The sequence below is a fragment of the Apodemus sylvaticus genome, chromosome 4, assembly GCF_947179515.1.
Source record: "Apodemus sylvaticus chromosome 4, mApoSyl1.1, whole genome shotgun sequence".
NCBI lineage: Eukaryota > Metazoa > Chordata > Mammalia > Rodentia > Muridae > Apodemus > Apodemus sylvaticus.
In genome coordinates, this window is record NC_067475.1 from 149,178,967 (window position 1) to 149,206,562 (window position 27,596).

At 37.9% G+C, this 27,596-nt stretch overlaps 1 protein-coding gene across 1 annotated transcript; it reads left to right on the top strand.

Annotated features, from left to right (window-relative positions):
• Nucleotides 1–26,597, top strand: Cpb1 (carboxypeptidase B1). The gene is made up of 11 exons (XM_052180742.1): nucleotides 1–115; nucleotides 206–281; nucleotides 5,754–5,878; nucleotides 11,919–12,018; nucleotides 12,110–12,211; nucleotides 12,999–13,100; nucleotides 14,649–14,759; nucleotides 14,841–14,931; nucleotides 15,840–16,042; nucleotides 24,084–24,168; nucleotides 26,244–26,597. The coding sequence occupies exons 1-11, from the start codon at nucleotides 51–53 to the stop codon at nucleotides 26,429–26,431; spliced, it is 1,248 nt and encodes a 415-aa protein (XP_052036702.1). The 5' UTR covers nucleotides 1–50; the 3' UTR covers nucleotides 26,432–26,597.
• Nucleotides 26,598–27,596: the final 999 nt, after the last annotated feature.

The following is a 27,596-nucleotide window of genomic DNA, read 5'->3' on the forward strand; positions in this document are numbered from 1 at the left end:
GGCTATAAAAGCAGGAGAGTCCAGGTAGCCCAGTAATTCAGGCAGACACCATGTTGCTGCTCCTGGCCCTGGTGAGTGTGGCCCTGGCTCATGCCTCTGAGGAGAGCTTTGATGGGTAGGTCCAAAATCTCTTCCAAAGTAAGTTTTGCTAGCTGTTGGACACATTACTGAAATTTAAGCTTCTATTCATTCTTTTACCATTTAGCAACCGGGTGCTCCGTGTCAGTGTATATGATGAAGATCACGTCAACTTAATTCAGGAACTAGCCAACACCAAACAGGTAAAGTAGCTGTTCTCTGCTTTACCCTAACTTCAAAGCCTGATTTACTCTGATTCTATCAAAAGCAATGACATGAAATATTCCCTGAAGGATTTGTAAAAGCATGAAATAGAACTTGGAAACTACTTAATGCCACAGTGCTTTCTTTTGCTGCTTAAATTAGCTTGTGTCAAGCCATGTAGTATTATAAATCCGCACAACCTTTTAGAAGAGCTGACACTGATAACTAAATGAGTTGGCTCTGTCTTGAAGGTCATAGATCATCCAACATGCAAGTCACTTCCCTTCCGAGACAAAGGGGGAAATGCTCAATTTGGAAAAGACTTAAAAACCGGGCTTTTTTCCAACTTCAAATTCATTCCCATATCCCATGTGTCATTTTTCCCTTTGATTTTCTTTCATTCTTAATCAAACAGCTTGAGTTTTCCTGACCTTGATTCTGGTTATTTTAATGGTATGACCTGAGGTAGAAAAAGAAGGTAGAATGCACAAGCAAATTCCATATTATTCTTTTTTGCTTTAAATAAATGTGAAATTATGCATGGAAAATATCTATGGAGTTAAAATATATAAGTTTAATTACATGTATACTGTGGCAAAAATCTACTCCTGAGTATAAATAGATCCACTTGGGTCAATGCTGTTTAGTCTTGAGTATATAAACTAAAACACTCTCCTAGTTCCTAGGTGCCAATCTGCCCATCCACCCCCTCCCCCTAGCCCAATGCATCTATACAAACATACATCCACCCACCCACTCTTCTAAAAGGTTGTTTGGATTTATAACACTGCATGGCATGGATCTATCTACACAGCGGATTTATAACACTACATGGCGTAGATCTATCTACACAGCGGATTTATAACACTGCATGGCATGGATCTATCTACACAGCCAGCCAGCCACCTTTGTATCTGTCCATCTACACAGTCATCTACCTGTTTATTGTCTTTCTGTTTTAGCTTTTAAGGCAGATGAAGTGAAATAAAGTAAAAGGCAGGTGTCACAGTGTGAAGTGCTGAGTAGAAAGAGTACCTAGAGTCACCTACTCTAACCTGACTTTGAGATGTGGGATTTCCTCCTTCGTAGTAGGATCTCTGCCTACCAGCCTTCATCGAAACTTGTTTAATTGCTGCCCGGCTCATGGGAACACGTTACACCTTAGCCATTGGTTTCCTTTAATATATCAAGATGGAAGGTGCCTTCCTTCTCTTTTTTTCTTTTTTTTTTTATTCGATATATTTTTTATTTACATTTCAAATGATTTCCCCTTTTCTGGCTCCCCACTCCCCGAAAGTCCCATAAGCCCTCTTCCCTGTTCCCCCATCCACTCCTTCCCACTTCCCTGTTCTGGTATTGTCCTATACTGCTACACTGAGTCTTTCCATAAGCAGGGGCCACTCCTCCATTCTTCTTGGACATCATTTGATGTGTGGATTATGTCTTAGGTATTCCAAGTTTCTAGGCTGATATCTGCTTATCAGTGAGTGCATACCATGATTGATCTTTTGAGACTGGGTTACCTCACTTAGTATGATGTTCTCCAGCTCCATTCAGTGACTCGTGAGAACCAAATGAGTCAGATATCAGTTCTAAAATTTATTTTTTTCTATGTCTTTCTATTGATTCTCCTAGTTTTTATCTTACAAAGTCTGGAGAATTCCAGTCAAATCTGGAGGCAGTTCAATCTCTTTCTTTTTGAAAATGTATCTTTCAGCATTTCAAGTGGGCTGGATACACGCTACAGGGCAATTTCCTGCCTCCATTTGTATAACAGACATTTATGGCTGGGGCCTGTCACACGTATTCTCACCTTAAGGATCCTAGAGCACATTGTATTTCTACTAAACTTGGGGACCACACAAAGCAACCTCCATTACAGCTCATTTAGTCAGTACGTCTTTTTCATTAGTCTCCAATGTACCATATTGGGAATTAAATAATGAAATATTTAATAATGACTCATCAGCTTGCTCTCTTTAAGACACATATGCTCAGCTACCTAATGTAAGTGGAGTGTGATCTAGATACGGCACTGTGGGGTTTTCCGGCTTCTGAAAAGGTGCATTAGTGCATATACTTTATTAAATGCTTCCCTGAGAACAAGATTCTACCAGGCTAGTAGTAGAAGCTTTCAATTACCAGATGACGTTAACTGAGCCTCATTTACTCTTGGTTCAATTCACACTCCATCCCAGGGATCACCCTTCCTTTTCTGAGCACTCAGGGCACATCTGCTTCCCATTGGCCTGAAGATTATTGAAATCAATGACAGGTCCCAGGGCTGCCACTTCTGCCTCATCGATTTCCCAAAGAACTCCTTCCTTCCCCTTCAGCACACTGAAAGCCTTTGAACAAGATCAAATCTTCCAAGACTGGAGTTACAGGTGATTGTGTATCACCACATGCTAGGAATCAGACCCGATCCTCTGGAATCAATACTTCATTGCTGTTTGATAAATCGTTTTAGTCACCTAGATTCTCCCTTTTTATTGTGCTCAAGCATGGTTGTTAATCTCAGATTCACAGGGCTTAATTTCTAGGCATATCAATAGTAGATAGCCTTGTGCTCCTCTCTGGCCCTCACCTTTCTCATTTGTAACAGTGGTAATAATATCTCCCTGAGAGGGTTGCTGTAAGAGTTTAAATTATACTATAAGTAGGCCACTTGGAGATAATTAGGAAGAACTGAGTAACTGCTTAATGGCTGCTGTCACTGGATAGAGGCTTTGAGTACGATTTCCATGACAGTATAATCGCATCCATCCTTATCTACCCTGAACCTCAGTGTTCTCTTTGGACAGTGAGAACCTGGAAGCCAGTGGGGAGTTAAACAGGCCAGCCCTCCCACAGCTGCAGCAGCACACTCTAGCTCAAGGCCGGAAGGTGCCTGTGTCTTCTTATATTTTTCCTTCTTTCCAACATAAATTTTCAAAAGGTTTAAATCCTCTGTAGTGATCATGTGGGTGCAGTGTATTCTGGGATGTAGCCTTCCTGATAAGATCATCAAAGGGCACCTCATCTTTTTGTTTATCCTTGGCCAAGTGTGTCCTTCCTCCCAGCTTTTGAAGGTATCCTTTCAAGACCTCAATATGTTGAAAGGATCAGAGCTACCCTGCACTTCAGCACTTCCTCTCGTCCTTTGTAATTTCAGTGTGAGGGTTTTATTTTGTTCCTAACACTGACATCAAATTGGTCCTCTCAAACAACATATTTGTAAATGTAAAACATACTCTTTCTTCCTCTGGGCTTTCTTATATTCCCCGTTTCTGGAGTTTTAAGTTTATTTTTCTCTGTCTATAGTAACGTTATTACCATCTTCTTTATTGTTGACATAGCAGAATGTTTCTTCCTACAGTAGAAATGTTTTTTACTTACATACAAGAAAACAAAATTCTCGAGATAAATGAGAGACCTGCTAGATGTTTGACTCCCAACCACACACAATGTGAAACAAATTTGTGCATATTTCTGAAAATCGAAAGGTGTACAGCACTGTTACTTCTGATTTTGTCAGCAGAACTTACCCTCCAAAGGCTCTAAATGGAAAGACAGGACTCATGTAGCCCAGGTCGGCCTTGATCATGCTATGTAACAGAAAATATCTTTGAACCTATCTTCCTGTTTTCACCTTCCACGTCCTGAGATTACATGTATGTGCATCATGTATAGTTTTATGTAGTGCTGGAGAAAAGACCCAGAGCTGTGTGTCCAGGCAAGCCCTGTACCAACTAAACAGCATACCCAGACTGGACTTCATATTTATACCTTACTTTATCTTGTCTTTGTGCTAGTGCAGCACCTTATTAAAATAAGGTCTCAAGTGACCTATCATCTGGCTGACCAGGCTGACACTCTTATAAGACTATTATTTAAGGATAGACTTTTATCCCCCAACCAATGTTCCATGTGAATCTCTTCTTCTGGAATCCATCTTGTTGGAATCACACGTCCTTTTCTTTTGTTGACCTGGCATCCTGTATAGTCTCCAAGGTGGCTCAGCATCCATTGGACTAGCAAAGTGGTTTCAAGTTCAGCAGGACCAGCAATGGTTAACTGGATTCCATTCAACTACACTAGAAACCTGGTCACCTTGCAACCTTCCTTCCTCAGCTGTACAATCTTTAAATCTTCCCAGCTTTCCTTGCAAGTTGCCTGGAAATGATCCCAAGTAGCATTGGAGGCAGCTCTGCCACAGCGTGCACCCTGAACCTGGCTTATAAACATCTAAACAAATGAGACACAATAGAAATCAAGACCCAAGGTCAGATTTATTGCAGACTTCTAGGACTCTGCTCAATGTGAAAAATAGGAAAACGTACATACAAAACACAGTAGAACCTAGCTGAAATTTTTCCATGAAAATGGACATTTGTGGTAATGGATGCATAAATAAAAGCATTAGAATAATCAAATGTGTCATTTACATGACTTTTCCTATTTTCTCTAAAGTCTTCCTTAGGAAGACAAATACTGTATGTGTTTCGTCCACTCTTGTGTCAACAACCTAAAGCCAATTGTGTAATAAACCCTAATATCAGTTATAAATAAGATAGAAATCTCAGTGTACTGCTGGATCCTCAAGAGTATTTTGTTTAAAGCCACAGTAAAGAACACAGCAAGAAGATGCTCTTGGACTTTTATTACTGTGACTTTCACAGAAATAAGTTCAAAGATTATGAAATGAGTCTATTAAAGTAAAGGAAGGCTCCGTTTCTCTCCACTACCTTTTTGGACTACAGAGTATTTACTGCTTGGCAACTTTATCCATTACCATAGAGACTGTTCATTACCATAGTTTACTGTTGTCATAATAAGCAAGTGTTGCATAAAATTTAAAAACAGGAAAGGGTAGCTGGAGAGTACTGCAATTAACTGGAATTATGAGAAATAACCATGTTCTTAATGCTTCTTGGTAACTAGTTTTAGTTTTGCATATATGTCTGCATGTTATTTGTGTGCGAGTGTGTATCTGTGCTTGTGATAATGCAATGCATACTAGAACATAGACCTGTATACAAAAAGGCCAGAGGGGGATGTCAGATGTCTGCTCTATCATTCTCTACCTTACTTCCTTCAGACAGGACCTCTCACTCACTCTGGAGTGAGGCTGGGGACGGGTGGTCAGCGAGCCCCAGCCATACTCCTGACTCTCCTTGCCATCCACCAAATACAGGTTACAGGCACATGAGACCACACTCAGCTGGTCTATGTAAAATATGTTCTCAGTATTTGAATCCAGGTCCTCGTGTTTATTTGTGTTTACCCACAAAACCATATCTCTATCCTTGGAGACATTTTTATTAACATCTAACTGGTTGGTTCTTATTAATTCAAAGGAGATATTTATAAGAGAACAGCTGAATTATTTAAGTTCTAAGTATATGAAGTAGAGCACTCATGTGCTCTCAAATACTACTTTGACACTGAGCTATAGATGTTTATTGCATATAACTGCTTTTTTTATTCAGATTGATTTCTGGAAACCAGATTCTGCCACCCAAGTGAAACCTCTCACTACAGTTGACTTTCATGTTAAAGCAGAAGATGTTGCCGATGTGGAGAACCTTCTAGAGGAGAATGAAGTTCACTATGAGTAAGTTTATGCTTTACAGATATTACAGTTCCCTCCTCTTTTTCCTAAGCCTGTGAATAACCCAGTGAAGGTAAAATAAGGATAAGACTGTTTTTCCCACACAAAAAGTTACAGCAGAGCAGGCACCAGACTACAATTTGAGATTGAGATTTAGTGACTTCTCTGTTCAGTTATTGCTTTAATGACACTCAGCTTGAAGTCTAGTTCTACATTCTTAAACCAGCCAAATATGTGACCTAATACTGCTTTAAAAATGATATAGAAAGTGAAAGCCAAACCATGGACACTATTATCATGTTGACACAATTTTATCCTCAAATCTTCTCTCTGGTTAACCAATTGTATCTCTTGTGAACAATTAGGTGCCCTCATGTTCCTTTAGCTTAAGTCTAGATATAATATATTCTCTTTTAACACTAGGATCAGGGTGCATGAAAAATGGCCAAAAGAAAGAAGCATGGACTCTCAATAACAAGAGTAGAGTTGCCTAAACTGGTTAGACTGCTCTTCCCAAAATATCACATTGTTAAGTTGTCATTTTTTCAAGAGAGAATTCCTTTCAAAGAAGAGAAAGTTGTACACTGGATGATACCTCAAGATAGATATTAAGTGCCCAGGTACCTTAGATACACAAAAAGGTGACTAGGATTTTGCATACATTAGGAGAAGATAAACTTCAGCTGAAGGAGAGCAGTGGTGTATGACAGAAAGAGTGGAGCACCAGAGAAGAAGCAGAATGAATAAAACTTTTGGCTCAGGGAGAGACAACCTGTAAAATGAGGCTTCAGTTGAGAACTGAAGGGTATAGAGGCAGAGAGCAGATGATAAACTGTAGCTTGAAGTTTAGAAAGAGACCATGCTGACTTGGGGGCAACTGCAGGACAACACAGAACATTTCACCCAGACGTAGACCAAGAATGATCAAAAAGAACCCCTTGAGCTCCAATCCAGGATGTTCAAATGCTTATATCCAGCAATCCTTGGACACACATGCAAATCTTCATTGTGTTTTGAGGAAATAAGATCTACAGAATTTTAGCATCAGAAATTACTTTGTTGTTTTTTTTGCATGTTGAAAAATAGAGAAAATTCTGATGGTATCACATGTCGTATAGTTTACTGCGGACTCGTTCCTTGACCGTGGATACTACTTTCTCTATTTTTAGTATTCATGTTCAAGGAATGTGTCAGCAGTAAACTATATGACGTGTGACACTATCAGAAGTGGCACAGACAACAAGAAAATGCTTTTTGAGGGCCCAAACAAGAACCTATCATTGCAACTTTCTGGCATGAGACCTTGAGAACAGTTTAAGGTTCCCAAGTCTCAATTTCCTAATCCACAGGATGAGGATATAATGAAAGATAGCCCTGACAAACCAACAGCATACAATTATTTGCACTTAGCAATATTACTATTATTGTGAGTTCTACTCTAGTTTACTGTTATACAAAGAGGGAAATACACTTACTTTTTATTTACTTATCATTTGAAAATTATGTATACATGTATGTATATAATTGTGGGTTTGTATATATAACTACAGTGCTCATAGCAGCTAGAGACGCTGTCAAATCCTCTAGAAATGGAGGTCCTGGCTGTTGTGGATCTCCTGGTGTAGGTGCAGGGAGTCAAACTCAGGTCTTCAAGAAGATGCCCACTCTGGACTGCTGAGCAATCTCTCCAGCCCCATATGAAAACCTTGTAAAGATATCACAAAACTGCTGTTTTACTCTATTGTCATGCTTTCTCTGACTTATTTCTTTGATCCTTACTGAGGAGAATAATAAAAAGCAACATTAAACAGACCATCTTTTAAAAAGCAAAATGTAACCTTGTAAATTGCAAATTGTGGTTGAGAGACATATCTGGTATTTTTTCTTATTTTCCAGTAAGGACTTCTAAAGTCTCAGCTTGAGATGCCTTAATAACCGACTTAAAAATGAGTTTCTATAGAATCCTTCCAGAAAACAAAGAGCAGTGCCCATAAACTATATCAGAGAGACTGAAAGGATGTCTGATTCTGTTCACATTTTACATCAGTGAAGTGGTCCTGGACCCCATCAATCCTCATTAACAGCATCAAGTAAAAAATTCTCTTCCTTTTTCTAGTCTCAGACTTCATCCAATTATGGATACATGTTGTCTTCTGCAGTATAGACTTGGGCTTAGGTCTTATAAATGTTTGCATTTCTGTGGAGAGTACTACAACATATAATTTTCTGAATAATAAGTAAGTCCCCAATAATCTTGAGAGATCACTGCAGCAATAACTATGCTAGTAGATACCCTATTCTTACTCCATAGAGTAACTGGTTTGTAGTTTTCAGTTAAACATTTTTGTGTATACAGAGACCATCAACTGCATAAGCCCCATGAAAATGTGATTTAGATCTATTCAGTGGTTCACACACTCTTCACCATAACTTTGATCATTCAACAATTTCAGTCAGACCTTGAATTATCATGAGCCAAATTTCAAAATGTGAACAGAAAGATAAACTGTAGTTCCATGTGCTGAGAGTGTACCCTTAAGCACAGAAAGCCTGGGAGTTGAATAGTACCAATGTTTAGTTTCTAGTATGAAGCTAAGTTGACAGGACCTTTTAGTGAGCACTAAAAGACATTTTACTCTTTTGTACTCTACAAAATTGCTTCCTAAAAATTCCAAAAATGTTGTCTCCCCCCTCATTCAAATCAAAATGAGACTGTGTTTTGCTAACTGCCAGTACCGTCATTTCTTCTACACATTGAAGAACTGTGTAGGGCTGGAGAGATGGCTCAGCAGTTACAAGAACAGGCTGCTCTAGCAAGGACCTAGGATTCAATTCCTAGTACCCAGATGGTCTTTTGCAACCATCTGTAATGCTAGTGCCAAGCGATCTAATGCCTTCTTCTAGCCTATATGCACATGGTGCATAGACATACATACAGACAAGACTCTCATGCACATTAGCTTTTTAAAAAACTCCTTTAAAACTTTTTTAAAATTTATTAAATTTTTAATAAATTAGAAAATAATTAAATAGGTAAGTATCTTTGATAAATTACTCCATGTCTCCCTTTCCTTTCCAGCCATAACATTCTGTACTTTATGATCTAATTTGCTTGCTTGTTTTTAAAAATTAAAAAGAAATTGGATGGTACTAACATAAAAGCATATGAAAATAAATTGTGTATGCCTGTGTATTTTAGAGACACAATGAAGTCCTTAAGAGGCATTGCTTAAGCATTTACAATAGTAGATAATTATTTATAACAATATTTTATAACATAGCTTTGTTATAAATCTAATAAAGCCAACTAATCACAAGGCTGAAAAACTTCATTTGAAGTGAGCCCCAGCCTCCAAGCAGTTAGCAGTGTATTCCATCCTGATTGACAATATCCAATTCCCAGAATCTCTACGTGCAACAATACAGTCTTGAATGTAAAAAAGACAATTTCTGTTTCCTTTTGCACAGATTTTTAAAATTTCCTCCATGATAATTCATGATCTGACTAAAATTTCAAAATGATACAAGACTTCTGAAACCCTTTCCCTAGGTGCAAAAGCTATTTTTGCTATTACTTACTATTACTTATACTATTGATTTAAACTGGTTTTTTTAATATCTGGTGTCATGATTAAAATGTTGACTAACACAGTAATAACTTTGAAAGATGTCTCTTCCTGCAACAAAGCACCAGCAGCAGTTTCATAGATACTAAGTCTCCTCTAAGTCATTTGAACTTGACGTTGGCTGTGTTAAAAGGATAGCTGTATGTTCTGTGAGCTTCGCTGTTACCTCCACCCAACACTGATTGCTGCATATCAGCAATGCCATTATTATAGCTTTAAAGAAGAGATATCTATGCAAAGTCTTGCATCTGTGGCATGCTGAGGAGCAGCTAACTTAGGTTGAATTTTCCCAGGACACCTAATGAGAAACCATGTAAGATACATACTGTGTAGCACACTACATTGTATTTATTAAAAAACTAGAGATACAGCTCAACTGTATGTTCACCTTGCACATGCAAGGCCCTGGGCTCAGGGCCAAGCACTGGGAAAAGAAAAAGTTAAAATATGCATCACCTGCGATTTCTACTGAATCCTTCTTCCATTCATAGAATTTCACCTGTGTTTGGCAGAATTTGTTCTTTCCATGGAATGATAGCGAAATAAATTGTTTTCTGCCAATTGTTTATTTTTGTTTTTGTTTTGTTTTTGTCTTCAGATTTTTGTTTTGCTTGTTTTGTCTTTTTTATTGTGTTTTTATTACTGATTTTCCTTGAAGATCATTTTCCTAACCTTTTTCTAGCCCATAGTTTAATATCTCTATGTTTTCTTAGTTTATAAAGGTTATAAATAAGGAGATTTTTCATCTGTTTCAAAGGCATCTATGTAAATGACAAAGACCAATTTCATCTGAGAATTAAAAAGGTCATTGAGTATTCTCTAATCAAAAGCCCCATTCTAAAAATGTGAATTTACAGCCAGAAGTGCATGATTTTTTCTAAAGTCAATACATGTATTTGACCAAACCTTGACCTTTTTATTCACAATTCATGATTCCTTATATCTCCACTTCAAGCATTTCCACATTGATATCTTTCTCTCAGACCTATGTGAACTCCAGAACTATGATAGACCTATGTTGCTTTTAAGGTACTACATTTGGGATGAATCGCAAAGACTAACTCACTAATTAAGTTTTGATAACTGTCTCAAAGAAAACTTTCTTTGCTCAGATAAACTCTAAGATTTGCTCCTTTTAATCTTTTAAATATTGAGAGTTAATTCATAAGAATAAAATTGGCAAGAACTCCAATAAGTCATTTAGTATTAATTTATTGCATTTTCCACAAACAGATACAGACTCATACCTAAATTCACCAAAGTGGGGAAGGAGTACATGAGAGGCTCAGAGAGTGTCTCTGATAGGTGCCCTGGAGTCTAAGAGGAAAAGGAGTTTTATGTGTGCCTGCAATTCTTTCATGTCAGAAAAAATCAGGGGAAAGTTTAACTGTGAATGACAGAAGTTTTTGCAAATTGACCTTGTTCTAGAATATTCAGTGGTCAAGGATATTGGTGATCAGATATTTTTCCCTTCTAAGCATATCGACTCAAAGTAGTAATGAGAAATAAAAATAAATACACAAACCACATGCACACCATGTGTAGGAATTTTCCATTGAATTAATATGAATAGGCAGGTCTCCAGGGTTCAGTCTCTTCAGTTTTAATATTGCATTGCTTATAGAACTACTAGATTATCAAGTCAGCCAAACAGCAAAGAAGACACTAGTTCTTCAAACCCAATGTCATTTACCTAATAAATATTTAACACTGTTAATATTTCTGAACTTCCAACCAGCAAGTTGTTTTTCTGAAATCTTAAAGACTGACCCTCAGTGGCCACCTCTTACATTACTTTAGTTATAATGAATAGGTTTCTGGGACATGCAGCATTTAGTACTAATATCAGGAAAATATCTGAGGTTTAAGAAACAAAATAGGATTGGAGAAATGGCTCACCAGTTAAGAAATGGCTACTCTCCCAGAGGTCCTGAGTTCAATTCCCAACAAGCACATAGTGGCTCACAACCATCTGTAATGGGATCTGATGCCCTTTTCTGGTATGTTTGAAGACAGTGACAATGTACTCATGTACATAAAATAAATAAATTCTTTAAAAATAAAATAAAACAAATATGTGTCAAATATGCATTGTTGTGTGGGTGCCCAGGCCCTGATGTATGGGTATCAAAGAAAACGATTTCTGTGTTTAGGCTCACTAACGTATGTGACGTATGGGTCCTGGGAGATTCCATCTTACTCACGTCCCTGGGTATTCTCAATGGCTCACGTTTTGTGATTGATACCAGAATCTCCATTAGTAGCTGAGCCCAAAGACCTCAATAAAGGTCGAAGGGCAACATATGAGTCAGTGGGAGGTACCGCAGCATCTCGTAAAGCTCTGGTTCTAGGCATCATGTGTGTTCCCTGGGAAAGAAGATACTCACACTCACAAACACCCATTTTAACTCATCCAGGGTATTGATAAGCAATGTGAAAAATCTTCTGGAAGCCCAGTTTGATAGCCACACCCGTGCAAGTGGACACAGCTACACCAAGTACAACAACTGGGAAACGGTATGGCGTGTGCCTGATTCTGATACATTTTGAAGGCTTGGGAGTTTAACCAACAATGTCACATTAATCCAAGAATGACTCTCTTTGGTAGATAGAGGCGTGGATTCAACAAACTGTTGCTGATAATCCAGACCTTGTCTCTCAGAGCGTCATTGGAACCACATTTGAAGGACGTAACATATATGTCCTCAAGGTAACAATTTTTAAACATGATGTAAGTGGTTTAAATCAATAAATTCTGATTCGCTAGCATTTGTTTCACAGACATGCTTATCAAAAAGGAAAAAAACCCTATAGCTCAGATTGCTTGGATTCTTTTATTCTTTATGCATTTTTACATAATTACCTTCGATTTGGCCAAAAAAAATAAAATCGGGTAAAACAAGAGAGTTCTTATAAATGCTACCACATCCCTGTAAACAATCTAAGTGATGGCAGACTGTGATGAAATTCTTCTCTCCCCGGTGTGGTTTCCAAGTTCATTGGCAAGTTGCAAACTTTGGATAGCAAGCTCCCTGTCAGGCTATTCTAATTTATCAGACCACATTACAATGAACACCAACATTTGTTTCCATCACCCTGAATGTCACTTTTGTCACGCAAGTCCAGTGACAAAATGAAAAACCAAGAAATAAGTGAGGAAAAGAAAAATTTTCATAAACTTTAGCAGCAATTATAATTACTTATAATTAGTCCTCAATTGTCACAGTCATGTCATGTAACAGTAGCTGAGAAGACATGCTATGAGAATACAGATAAGCAGGATAATCAAGACTTTTGTGGCAATGTAGGCTTGATAAGCCCAACAGTAATGCAAGCTTTCAACTTAAACACAGTGATCATTCAGGGACAAAAACTGTGAGCGTTGGGCATCACCAGATGCTGTCAGGATTCACCCATAGAGTCCAAAGGGGGTGGACGCTAACCCCAGAGTGCCGTGTGGTAAATAACGCTGCTCCTTCTCCTTTTTCTCACAATAGATTGGCAAAGCTGGACCAAATAAGCCTGCCATCTTCATCGACTGTGGTTTCCATGCCAGAGAGTGGATTTCTCCTGCATTCTGTCAGTGGTTTGTGAGAGAGGTGGGTGGACAGAATAATTTTTGATGGAAGAAATAGAAAATATTAATTTCAATGAATTCCTTTGTAACCTAGTATAAAAAATGACTTATGCACACATTCATAATATACATATATGCATACACATGCACACACAAAACACAAATATATACACATACACACATAGACACACACACAATCCACAATTCCGAGTTCCTATTGGGATAAATTAGTTTTAACACTTGTCAGCAGGCCTTTGTATAACATGTGTTTTTTAAGTTAGAAAATTGCATTTATTTCAATTTCACAAAGTTACACTTTCTTACCTGATTAGCTGACAGCTAAAATCACTATTAAAATTGATCAGTGAAAATTGATCCTTAAAAATTAAACCTTAAAAGTTGATCAGTATAGATATATTAGCAACTACCCATTGAATTCTCCTGATAAGCGGAAATGTTAAAGTTTTCAAATGTGCATGCATTCATATTGATGCGAATATATTTCATAAATAGAAAAGAAAAAGAAATATGTATTTCTTATAGGATAATACAAACAATATGTTCACAAATAATAACCAAAAATCACCTTTAGAATATCATGGTAATAATGATTTCAGCAAATCCACTGAAGGGTGCAAAACAGTGTATAAAACTTTAAGAAGATACGAGACATATTCAGAGCCACAAAGTATGTTCCATGCAACACAAATTAACTGCAAAGTAAAAGCTTACAATGGAAAAAATTTTTCCAAAAACAATTTTAGCTAAGTTCTTAAGAATAATATCACCAGTGTTAAATAAAAATGGTAGCATCGTGTAAGGCAAGTCAGCTTTGTAACCTTCTCTAAATATGTAATGTTCCTACAATTGCCAAACAACCTAATCTGTGATTTTCCACAACATGAAAGTTAAAAAAAAAAGATGAGAAAATATTGAAAATCATCAAACATCAGTGAAGAAGAGGAAATGTGACAGCTGCCCATTCTTGTACAAGCCTGCAATATAGAGGCAGGATAATGAGAAATTCAAAGACAAGCACAACTACATAGCAAGTTTGAGGCAGTCCAGCCAACATGAGACCCAAGAAAGAGAGAGACAGAAGTGGGGAAGAAGGGAGCCCTATAACCAAAGCGGGCATTGTGATTTAAAAAAAAAACTGTGAGGTCTAAATAAAATCTAAAATTTAGTTTATAATGTTGTATCCATGCTGATGCCATTACTTTGATACCTATACGGTGATTAAAAAAAAAAATTGGGAAAGCTAGATAGAAAATGTGTGGGGACTCCCTGCATTATTTTTATAGTTTTTTCTAAATAATATTTACCTTGATATGCTCTTAAAATATAAGAATTTATTATATGAAATCTAATTTCCTTTGCTCAAAGGCCTTCTGAATTTGCAATGCTTTATCCAAATAATTTCAGGAAAATGTTGGATTGAAATGCAGGCTGGCCATGAGGCAGAAAACCCTGCTTCTATTACCAAAGTCAGCTCTATCAAGGCCATGCAAATTTTGGCAGCATCATACAATCCATTCTTGCATGAATTCACATTGTTATTCACATCCAGGCTGTCCGCACCTATGCTCAAGAGATCCACATGAAACAGCTTCTTGATGAACTGGACTTTTACGTTCTGCCTGTGGTCAACATTGATGGCTATGTCTACACCTGGACTAAGGTACTTGAATGCAGAGGGACTTGTGACATTCACACTGTTACTTCCTACAGTTTTTGATCTAACTATATAATCTACGTTCAGGACCGAATGTGGAGAAAAACACGCTCTACTAGGGCTGGAAGTTCCTGCCTGGGTGTAGACCCCAACAGAAATTTTGATGCTGGCTGGTGTGGTGAGTATATGTCTAGCTAGCCATTTTGTACACAACATTATAAAGTATAAGAGATAAAGTAGCATGAGAAAACATTAGGTCAATATTCAAAACAAGAAACATTACCAAGTTTTATGTTTTACAATTCTTTCTCAAAGCACAGAAAGTAGTTTATTCATTCATTTGATTAAAAAGTAGGGCGCTGAGTTCTGTGTTGTGTTCCTAGATATGTTAATTTCTGTAAATGCACAACTGACATACACCTGATGCAATCCATCAATGTGTGTGATATATTTACAGGATCAAATCAAATGACAATTTATACATAATAATAAGTAAACAATCATTTAAAAATTTTAATGCAATTCAGTGATAATAGTAACAGGATGTTTTCATAGACACAAATAATAAGTATTTCACTTAATGATAGATCCCACTGTCTTAATTTCACTTTATATAGATCTATACCATTTAGACTGAAGTACAGAGAGCACAGGGATCTTACCTGTCTTCATAAACATTGGTGCTTTTTAAAGGCCTATAATGTAATGATACTAGTGATTTCATGTGTAATTTCTTATTATCAGTTTAAAAATATGCCATCTTAATATATGCATGGATAGATGGATATATAATAGATGTTAGATACATAGGTAGATAGACCAATAGATCCATTGATAAATAGATAGATAGATGACAGATGATAGATAGATAGATAGATAGATAGATAGATAGATAGATAGATAGATAGATAGATGATAAATAGATGACAAACAGATGAAACCTCATGAAGAACTGTTAGAAAGAGTTCTAAGAAAACACTTTATATTATTTAGCTTTCTAACTGAAAATGTGAACTACCTAACATCTTCTATGAGAACGTCAGTAGATGACAATTGGCCATTGAGAGAAATGTACATATTTTGCAGAAGTGGGAGCTTCTCGGAGTCCATGCTCTGACACTTACTGTGGGCCAGCCCCAGAGTCTGAGAAAGAGACAAAAGCTCTGGCAGATTTCATCCGCAATAACCTCTCCACCATCAAGGCTTACCTGACAGTCCACTCATACTCACAGATGATGCTCTACCCTTACTCCTATGACTATAAACTGCCTGAGAACTATCAGGAACTGGTGAGTGGGTGCAATGAGAGGGAGAACACTTCAGTGTTGAAAATGCCTTTCATTCTAATTCTGAAAAAAAATTGTCAGAACAATTCCTTATTAGTTTCTGGAGTAGAAATTGTGTGTGTGTGTGTGTGTGTGTGTGTGTGTGTGTGTGGTATGTGTGTGTGTGTGTGTGGTATGTGTGTGTGTATGTATATATGTATGTATGTATGTATGTATGTATGTATGTATGTATGCATCATATACAATATACATACATATATACTAAGGAATTAAATTTTCCAGATACACTGGATGAACTAATGAAGTTTTGATACAGAAAACAATTTCACTTGAACATGGCTTCTTTATTAATATGCAAAATGACAGTAGTTCCATTTAGCTATACCACAAGAATGATTGTATTAGTTGCTGTTCTATTTCTGTGATAAAACACCCTGACAAAAAGTGGGTTAAGGAACAAAAGGATTTATTTTGGTTTACAGTTCCAGAGAAGATGAAGTCCGCCCTGTCAGGGAAGGCAGGGGAGAAGGATAAGGCTGGTCTGGCAGTCAGGAAGCAGAGGAAAAGAACAGGAAGTGGAGTCAGGCTACACAACCACGTATGTCTCCATTTACCAGTTACGACAAACTGCACAACCTTTGGTTGATACACACAGACTGGTTAACAACAATAATAAATAATAATACAGGCTTCAAAATGAAGGCAGGAATCTGGAAGAATACCAGCTGAGGGCCTTGTTGCACCTCACACACCAAGCCAGAAGTGAACCCAGAACTGCCAAGCAGGGACATAAGGTCATTTCTGCATTAAAAACTATAAAATAATCTTAGAAATTCTCTGATCTGTTTCTCATTTTCCAACCTGGACATAAAGGCTTAGACAAACTGACACTAATGGTCAGGTAGCCCTGAGCCTAGAGGTAGTGGTCACTGGAAATTTTCCTAGCTCGCCACAGTTTCCAAAGACACCCTTTAATTTTTTTCCTTTTATTAAAAATAGCTGTTTTCTCATATACTAATACTAATTATGTTTTGCCTCCCTTTGCTCCTCCCAATTCTTCCCCACTTCCTCTTCCAACTGGGTCATTTCCTTCCTGCCTCTAATTAGAAAGCAAACAAGCTTCCTGTTTGTTTTAAAGGATTATTGAAATGTGGCAAAATAAAATATAAATTATAAATATGTCATATATGAGCTAGACAAGGCAAATCTACAGAAGATCCAAAGAGATGGCACAAGAATCAGAGACCTACTTGTTTGCATACTCAGCAGTTCCATAAAAAATACTAAACTGGGAGCCATAATGTCTACAGAGGACCCTGCAGACCCATGATGGTCCTGTGAATGCACTTCACTCTGTGAGTTCATAGCGCTTTGACCATTTTGATTTAGAGGGACTTATTTCCTGGTGCCCTCCATCACCTCTGACTCTTAGACTTTTTCTGCCTACTCCTCCTCAGGGTTCCCTGAGTTCTGAGCTAAGAAATTTGAAGTAGGCATCCCACATAGGGCTGCAAAGTTCAAGGTTTCTCACTCTATGCATAATGTCTGCCTGTGGGTCTCTGTATTTGATTGCATTTGCTGCCGGAGGAAGTTTCTCTGATGATGGCTGAGAAAGGCAATGAACGATCTATGAGTGTAGCAGAATATCATTATAGATCATTTTATTGCTACTGTTTTTTAGACAATCATATTTAGCTTTACCCTAGGTTCCTGGGCTGTCTAGCCTCTAGTTTGTAATCATCCAAACAGTGTTGGGGGTGGGTTCCATTTTGTGGAGTGGGCCTAACTGAAATTAGATATTAGTTGATTACTCCCACAAGTTTGTACCACCATCATCACCCTATCTTGGCACTTCAGTTCTCTGTGAGGTTAGGTGCTTCCTCCCCACTGAGGTCAGACAGGCAGCACAGCTATCCCACATACAGACAACAGATTTTAGGATGGCAGCTGCTCCACTTGAAGAAAACATCTTCTAATTGTCAAATAGTTCTATTCCCTATGAGACTATGGGGGCCATTTTCATTCAAACCACCACACCACGGAACCCAACAACACAATACCAGTACTAGAAGTTTGATGACATTTGATGACAAAAATACATATACACATCCACATGCCCATACACATATACATTCTTCTATTACTTAATAGTTTCCACACTACCTCTCAATGACCTGTATTTTTAGATGGCCCTTCCCATATTCCCCTGATTGTCTCCCTCTCCATTCCTTTTTCAATTTGATCCTCTCTTTCCAGTCCTTCGCCCATCCTCCCATAACTCTCTATTCTAATTCCCTTTCCTAGGAAGATCCATCTGTCCCCTCTAGGCTAACTTTGGTGATTCTGTAGATTGAACCTTAGTTATCATTGACTTAAAAGATACTCTCTCCAAATAATCCAACTCATACCATATGCGTCTTTGTGCATCTGGGATACTCCACCCAGGATGATTTTTTTTATAGTTCCATCCATTCACATTTGAATTACAGAATGTCAGAGTTTTTGCTTTGTTTTGTTTTGTTTTGTTTTGTTTTGTTTTGTTTTGTTTTGTTTTGTTTTTGATGGCTAAGTAATACTTCATTGTGTAAGTGCACTACATTTCCTTTATCTCTTCTCCTGTCTAGGGACATCTAGGTGGTTTCCAATTTCTATCTATTATGAATATAGCAGCAATAAACATGGTTGATCAAGTGTTCTTTTCATAAGATGAACATCACTTGTGTATATGCCAGGAGAGGTACAGCTGGATCTTGAGGAAGACTGAATGCCATCTTCCTGAGGAACCTCAACACTGATTGCCCTAATGTCTTTACAAGTTTGCACTCTTGCCAACAGATGATGATCATTCCCCTCACTCCACATCCTCCTGAGCGTGAGCTGTCACTTGTTTTATTGATCTTACCCATTTTTGACAGGTATAAGATGAAATCTCAAAGAAGTTTTGGTTGGCATTTTCATGGTGGCTAAGGATGCTGCACATTTCTTTAAGTGCTTCTTAAACATTTAAGTATCCTCTATTGTGAAATCTCTCTTTAGGTCTGTATCCCTTTTTATATTGAGTTGTTTTCTTGATATTTGGGTTCTTGAGTTCTTTATATATAGTGTATATATTTGCATATTAGTCCCCATTCAGACATGTAATTGGTAAAAATCTTGTCCCATTCTGGAGGCGCCATTTTGCCCTATTAACAGTGTCCTGTGACATGCAGAAGCTTCTCAGTTTCATGAGTCACAGTTATTAGTTGCTCATTTGTTATTTGCACATCAGTGAGTTCAAGGCTACACTCCACTTTTCCTTCTACCAGGTTCAATGTATCTGTTTTATGTTGAGGTCTTGACCCATCTGGAGTTGAGTTATGTGCAGGGTGAAAAGTATGGCTCTACTTATACATTTCTCCACGCAGCCATCTTGTTTGACCAGCCCCATTTGTTAAAGATGCTATGCTTTCTTCCAGTGTGTATTTCTGGCTTCTTTATTTTAAAAATTCAGGTGTTCATAGGTATGTGGATTTGTCTGGGTGTTCAATTTGATTATATTGACCAATATAAAATCCACATTTTTTATACATTCTACAATGGTGCCCCAATTTTTTGAGGAAATTCATGAGAAAAGTTTTCCAACCAACATGTAATTACCTCTGACTCTGGATATTACAAAGGATTTATTTATATTACCTGACAGCACGGACTTCTAAGGGTATAATCTTGGATCCTGGACTATTCTTTTGATGAGTATTTATCTATTATCCAAAAGGAGAAAGATAAAAGGAAGCAGAAAAAAATGACAATCTTCTGAAAAACTATTAACTGTGATGACAGATTTAAAATACCTTCTAATTCAGCAGCATGTCAGTGTCTCCTCATAAAAATTTTAGTTAATGAGCTACAAAAAAAATAGAATCCTGTAAAACTGAATGTGGCAGCACACACTAATCCAAGCACTGAGGAAACAGAAGCAGAAAGATCTCTATGAGTTAAAAATCAATCTGGTCTCCATAGCAAGCTCTGAGACAACCAGGGCTACATGAGACTCTGTCTCAAAAAAAAAGATAAGTAAATAAATAAATAAATAAATAAATAAATAACATGAATAACATGAATGACATAAAAATAAAATAAAACATAGAAAGGAAGGGAGGGAGGGACGAAGGAAGGAAATAGAGAGAAAGAAAGGAAGAAAGAGAAAAAGAAAGGAAGGAAGGAAGGAAGGAGAGAGAGAATGAGAGAGAGAGAGAGAGAGAGAGAGAGAGAGAGAGAGAGTTTAAGAATAGACATGATTCAGATGGGCAGGGAAGGAATGTAGCAGTGAAAGCATAGAATAAAAATCAGACTGAAAAACAGGGTTAAGAGGTGTTCTTGATAAAAAATGTGGATGGCAAAGTCCAATCATTAAGTTGGACATCTTTACAGAAGACTGGATATAGTGATATGGTAAATAGTAGCCAAGTCTGCTACATGGCTCTTCATTTAATTTGGATTTCCATCAAATGACTCTTTTCACTATAATCAAGGCTCCAATCCCTCAAGAGGTAGAATCATACTGGAGCATTGTCTTAAGTTTATGTGAAATTTACAATTAACTGGTATTCTAATATTTTTGTTAAATTTATCAGCCCTGCTGACAGGATGATATTTTGGGGAGCCAAGGTGCTAAAGACTTACCTGCAATGTCGTCAGCTGAAGACACCTTTAAAACCTGTCTTCTTTTTTAACATTTCCCCCAAATGCTCATCAGCCATAGTTGTATGTTTTTCCTCACTTTGAACTAATTTTGCTTCATACTTTTACCCAGAGAAGACATTTGGTAGTATTTGTGAGGTGTTTTGATGGGCATACTGTGGGAGTTTAGTGACATCTCATGGTAGAGGCCAGAGAATGCTGATAAGCATACAAGATACCAGGAAACCTATTACAACTCCAACACACACACACACAGAGAGAGAGACAGAGAGAGAGAGAGAGAGAGAGAGAGAGACAGAGAGAGAGAGAGAGAGAGAGAGAGAGAGAGAGAGAGAGAGAGAGAGATTGCCAGGAAAGCAGATGTTGAGAAACAGCTTTAAACAAAGATAAGAGGAGAGTCACATTTCTGGATAAGTCCTCTTGGCTTTTACAGGATCATATAGACTCCTCAAAAATAATATACAGTGTTCTGCAAATCTCAACTGCTAAAGATTCCCGCATGCCTGTGTTATACCATGTTTATTTTAAAATAAATTTCTATATTTCTATGAAAAGAAAAAACCTCTCTGATCTGCAAATACAACTGCCCCACACTTGGTGTTTTCCTTGAATGTTGGAGAGAGAAAGAACAAGTTGTTTCATGTCATTGGCAGCAGCATACCTCTCACCCACATTGCTCCTGAGCTCTCAGGGAGGGGCCAGGCCCAGCTGTCATAAATCAGATCTTTCCTTGACTTCTTTCTTCACTACAATCAGGATTCTCCTTTTCCTTAGAATCACACTGATGTTTTGCACTTCTGAATTCTTTCTCCTTGGTGCCTGCTTAAAGCTTAAGACCTTCTAAGGCATCACAATGATAAATGTAACGTTTCTCACTGGTCCTTTGGTATAAGTTAGCATTATCACAGGACATGAGGAAGGAAACTATCGTTACAGATAATTTGAGGATCCAGTTATCACATGTGTAACCCACAGGGTACCCACTCTGGTCTTTAAGTTAAATCCCTTAGACTTATTTCATACTTCAGGTTTGGATGGGGGGCTCTATTTTTCCATGCTATAATAATAGACTACAGACAATTATTCCACTGTGCCTACTCAGGCTCTGTGCAAGAGATTAGAGTGAGGGTCTTGTGCTCTTCAATAAAGCAGGGACTTTGTTACCCGGGGACACGGGTTATTGGAGCAGAAGAGCTCCCTCTACTTATTCACCCCACCAGGGCCCTCATCTTTTGTCTCTTATGCTTTGACTTCTGTGTGACATTTTAGACTCTGTCTTTTGCTATATGCCCTCTTAAGTTAAGAAAACAAAGGTGACCCTGCATAAGATAGGGTATGAAATTCATAGCTAAGGATTGATACAGGCCATGGTGGCCCTTGACAAATAACAAAGCTTTATCTAGGCTGATGAATATTTAATTTCCTTCCATTCTTGGAAATCAGTAAACCAGTTTCAACAACATTTCTTTTGGAGTATTCGAAGGCTAGGAAAAGAAGAAAAGAATGGTACGTGGATGATGTCATAGCTTAAGCAGACCTGGGTGCATGCTCTTGGGCATGTTCTTGCAGTCTCTCTGCATTTCATTTCCAGCTCCTAGAAAGAACTCTTTGTAACTTGTAAGGCATGGGCACATTTGCCAATATTTGGCCCTTGCTCCTCAGTGTTCCTCAGACTCCAAAGAAAGTGTCAACTGAGTTTTGAGTTGTGGGTTCTTCTCCTCTGTGTTGTTCCTTGGGTCTTCTGGCATATATAAATACCTGACACTGACCAATGCTAGAATGACACTTCTATCCAGAGTTCTCGACAGTCATTCAGCTTATTCGTAACATTCCCATTGAGTGTGCTGTCCCACATGGCATTCCGCTCTGCTAGAATATTCTGCGGTGGTAAATGTGGACAGATGATATGGGCGAGATAAATGAGCAATGCTGGTGAAATTATTTGAACTTTCCAAAAGGAAAGATTGCAAGAAATATTATTAAGATAATTGGAATTTTAAACATGGTATTTTAGCTGATGAATGTTTATCTTAGTTCTTTTTCTGTCTCTTGACTTTAAATGAAATCAAACAAATGGTCCATTGATTTCTTCCTTTGTAATTAATGTCAGTATCTGAATATAACAGCCACCAACCATAAATATACAGTATAACTCTCCACCTCCATACAGCGTGCAGTCTCTACTCAGAAGGTAACAGTCCAACTCTGGAAAAGTTCAGTATTATGAACCCTATCCAGATATGGCCCTAAACCCCAACAAATGACTCAGTCAACCAGCCTATACCGAGTTATCTGCTAAAGATAAAATGAATAGCCTGACCAGGACATGAGGGTATTAAGTTCAATGCCACCCTGAACTATATAGAAAGAATAAAAAACAAAATTAAAGAATAGTCACAAATCCAACAAAGAGCTAATATAAAATATGTGTCAAAACAAGTGACTTCAACAGAGGGAAGGAACTCTGTTAGACGCAAGTTGTTACAAAAGAGAGGTAATGGGAAAGTCAACCTAAGAGGAAAGAACATCTCTGTTTATGTGAAGAGAGGGAAGGCCACCCCAGATAGGGAAGAAGAGTACCCAAAAACAGGAAACAAGAGGAAGAGAGCCATAAGGGGCCATGCAGGGAGTCCTACTTCAGAGCAAACGTGAGGTGAGACTCAAGACAGACCTTGGGGTTCACAGTGAATCTTTTTACCAAAAGAAGTTGGAGCCATTGAAGATCCACGACAAGGTAACCCTAAAAGACGGTGCATGGAATGAGAGAACTATCCGGATGAGGGAGCAGATAATATCAAGCATATCAGAGGCTGAGGTACAAACTAAATGTTCCATTGATGTGCAATAGCAATGACAGCCTCTCAAAGCTAATGTGCATCTCAGAGCAATTTCCTCCAAAAGACTTGTCTACACAATCATGTGTGCTCATCTGCTATGCTCCAGCCCTAATTCACACCATCTCATAATGACTCAATTGGCTTTTTACCAACCACATTGTCAAGTCCTGGTTGTTTTGGTTGCCTTTTCAGATATGTTTTGTTTTTGTGCAATGACATCAATAACTTCTGTGCATAGCGTAAGGACTTCCTGGTGTTTGCTTTGCTTTTACACCCTGCAGAAATGAAATGAAAGAAATTCAGCATGAGTGCTTGTGAAGGGCATTGGGGAAGACATTCTTTCACAAGATTTACTAATGCATCTCAATGTGACTCAGCTGGAAAAATTGAAACAGACATTGAAAAAGCATAAAATATTAATCTAAATGTGCCGTAAATGTCTTTGGTTTTTGACACAAGTGTACAGGGTGTGTGTTTGCTTGGCATAGTCGCTTTGGTTTATTTACTTGCTGATGGTTCTTTTACAGAACGCCCTGGTGAAAGGTGCAGCAAAGGAGCTTGCCACTCTGCACGGCACCAAGTACACATATGGCCCAGGAGCTACAACGATCTGTGAGTCCTGGGTTCAGAGCTATGCAGAGAAACTGCTTATCTAGAAAGGAACAATGCTTCCCACTCTCTTTATTTTCTCACCATTTAAAGCACTTTTGCCTCATAGTGTTTTTTAAATGTAGTATATATTTTTCTACTTGATAGATAGAAATAAATAGCCTTTCCAAACCACAGTAACATCTGCTTCCTGTAGGCATCCTTGGGGCATCTACTATGTGCTAAGTTCTCAGTAGGTACTAAAATAAAAAGAAAAGAAGGATGCAGAGGAGAGAATCAGGAAAGAAAAATTGGAGAAGGTAGACCAAGGCAATCTTTGAAGAAGTGACCATAGGGATCTTGGTACTAAGAGCTACGACATTAGGTTACAAAGGTCATATGTTTGGATATCTTATTTCTAGGGGGATGACTTGGATGAAGAATCATTGCAGGATGAGAACACAGTTGGGAATAATTTCTCATGGGTAGGAAAGAGAATTAAGGAAATAACTTACCCTTCAGAGTAACCCAGTTCCTTTTCCTGAGCAAACAAGTAACAGAAACACACAGCAAGACAGATGCAGTAGAATTTTACTTAGCCGTAAGGAAAACTGAAATCACCTAATCTGGAGAAAAAGTGGTGGAACTGGAAAAAATATTCTGTGGAATAGGATCACTCAGACTGGAAAGATAAAAGCTATTTGTTCTCTTTCAGAGACAAATCTTGGCTTTACATGCATGGGTATTTGCATAATTCAGATCTTCCAGACCCAGTGTGTATACATTTCAGGAAAGTAGAAAATGTCCCAGGAGAGTAGGGTTGGGAAGAGCTCATAAGGGAAAGAGGAAAGGAGGGGACTAGAACACATATGATACAAGAATAAAACTGTTCTTACAGAGAACCTGGGTTGAGATCCCAGCATCCACATGGTTGAGTCACAATTACCTGTAGCTCCAGTTCCAAGGGATTTAATACCATCTTATGCACACACACAGCACACATAAAAAGACAGCAGAAAGAGCTAGGTGGAGCTAGACCCCAGCATTGTGGTCATCGAAGAGTTTGCGGTTCTCTTAAACGGCATATTCTGCGGGACAAGTGTTCTATCTCTATCTCCACTTTCCTCTGCCCTCCACTGATTTCTTTTTGACCAAGTTCTGAAAGGATCAGAAATAGACACATGGAAAAAGACCCAGTCTTGTCATCAAGGGGCTGTTGATGACTGCAGCTGAGAAGACTCTGGCCTGAGCTGTTGGGTTTGCTAAAGCTCAAACAAGTATAAAGTTTGTTAAAGTGTAGTGTTTTTGTGGTCTTGTTGGCTAAGGTATCCTCTTAAGGTGGTTCTGAGAGAGATGACTTTCTCATTCACCTATTTTCAAATTGTGAGTTGAATTAGGCTTATTTTGCCACTGTCTGTAAACCAACAAGGAGCAAGTACAATGTCTTTTCCTTTGTCCCAGCATCTCTAAAGATGAGCACATGACTTGCAGTACAGTGGGAGATGTTCAGATCTTGATTAAAGAGATGAAGAAAAAATACATTAATGACAACAAAATTATAATCGAATGATTTAGCTAAATGAATAACTATGTCAGGCACCAACGATAAAAAGTGAAGACTTAGGAACCAGGGATGGAGTGACTGAGCCCTTGCCTAACATGAACAAGGCTCCAGGTTCAATCTCAGGCAGTGAAAAAGCAGAGCAGCACCCTTGCCTTCGAGTTGTCAGGCTTCACGATCCTGAAGGTTCTACAAGCTTGAGGTGCTGTCCTCTGACCACCCAGTTTTCATTGCTTTCCTAGGAGACATTTATTCTTTAGTGATATGTCTATAGTGTACTTCCCCACTACATGTAAGTGCACTGAGAATTTCATATTACCAATAGTGTACTTCCTGGGATCATGCTCTCAAAAATAATTCTGGGACAACCTAGGATTGATTTTTGATATACTTTGCTTCTGTGTTGACTAGACTAGAATAGCCTATTCGTGATATTTTTCACAGTGAAAAAATTTATCATTAGAAAGAGAAGCTGGTGATTGTGTTTACCCTCCTTGCTAGACTTGACGGTTTTTCTCCTGCTGTTTTCTCATTTCAGATCCTGCTGCTGGGGGATCTGACGACTGGGCTTACGATCAGGGTATCAAATATTCTTTTACCTTTGAACTCCGGGATACAGGCTTCTATGGCTTTTTGCTTCCTGAGTCTCAGATTCGCCAAACCTGTGAGGAGACAATGCTTGCAGTCAAGTACATTGCCGATTATGTCAGAGAACATCCATATTAGTGAAGAATCTGGACCACCTTATTTCAAAATGCTTACTGTTCATTTCTTGTCCATCTTGACCTTGTTTGGAGGCTTGCAGATTCTACTCTTTCTCTTACTTTTCTTGGTGTATTGACCATTTGGATTTCTAAAACATCTCAATAAAATCATATCATTATTAAAAAAACATAGCTGATTGCCTGCTTTGGGAGGGAAAGTGACTGTGAACAGTGAGCAAATCAGCTGTGTGCACGTACTGGTATTAGCAGTCATGGAGAAACTACTCCCTCTGGAGTTGACCAGAACTGACCGTGAACCCTGGTTATAATGAGAAGCTTATGAACAGGAAAAAAAATATAGTGGTCAGTGAAGACTGTAAAACATAGTAGAGTTGGAAAAGTGGCATCTTGGCTTAGGTTTTACCTTAGCTCGTTCAAGTGACATAATGAAATAGCTATAGCATACCAAGTATTTTCCTTTCATTTTGGGATCTTTTATGGATTGTAGAAACATTATGAGTTTGTTCATTATATATAGTTGGTACAAACAGTTCAAATGTTAGTCAATTAATAGACAGACACACAAAATGAGGTTCATCCATATAGAGGGATATTGTTGGACTACAATAGAGAACAGCTGTCCCATGAGGGGATAAGACTGATCTACTGGGAGTGCGGTTGATAAACCAGTGTCAATCCACTGGAGAAAACTGCATACCAAGAATTTTACTAAGCAAATGAAGACAGAACAATGAAAGGGAATTATTAGACATCTTCCTGTTTGTGTATATATACATATATCTGTGTGTGTATTATATAAAACAGACACTGGATAAGTAATCAATAAAAGTAATAAATATAATAATATACAAATATATTAATTATAGTATATATTTATATATACCATAGAAAATACTATGCAATATAACAAAGATATTATGTCGTATATTAATAAAATAATAGAAACTAATAAAGAAAATTAGTTATTTGCTTTATAATTTTAATATAATTAGTATATTAAAATTATATACTAAATAAATGAGTTCTAGACTGCTCAAAAAGAACATGTATGAAGTGTTCTTCATGGTGTGGTAACCACCAAGCCTGCTCAGTCAGTCAACAGGTTCTCCAGTGCAGGAGTGAGGATTAAAAAAAAAAAAAAAAAGACAATTAGACAACATTGTAGC

Coding starts and splice junctions, on each gene's coding strand:
- Cpb1 (XM_052180742.1), top strand. CDS start 51: ATGTTGCTGCTCCTGGCCCTGGTGAGTGTGGCCCTGGCTCATGCCTCT. Junction 12,212..12,998: donor GTAACATATATGTCCTCAAG/GTAACAATTTTT, acceptor TTCTCACAATAG/ATTGGCAAAGCTGGACCAAA. Junction 14,760..14,840: donor ATGTCTACACCTGGACTAAG/GTACTTGAATGC, acceptor ATCTACGTTCAG/GACCGAATGTGGAGAAAAAC.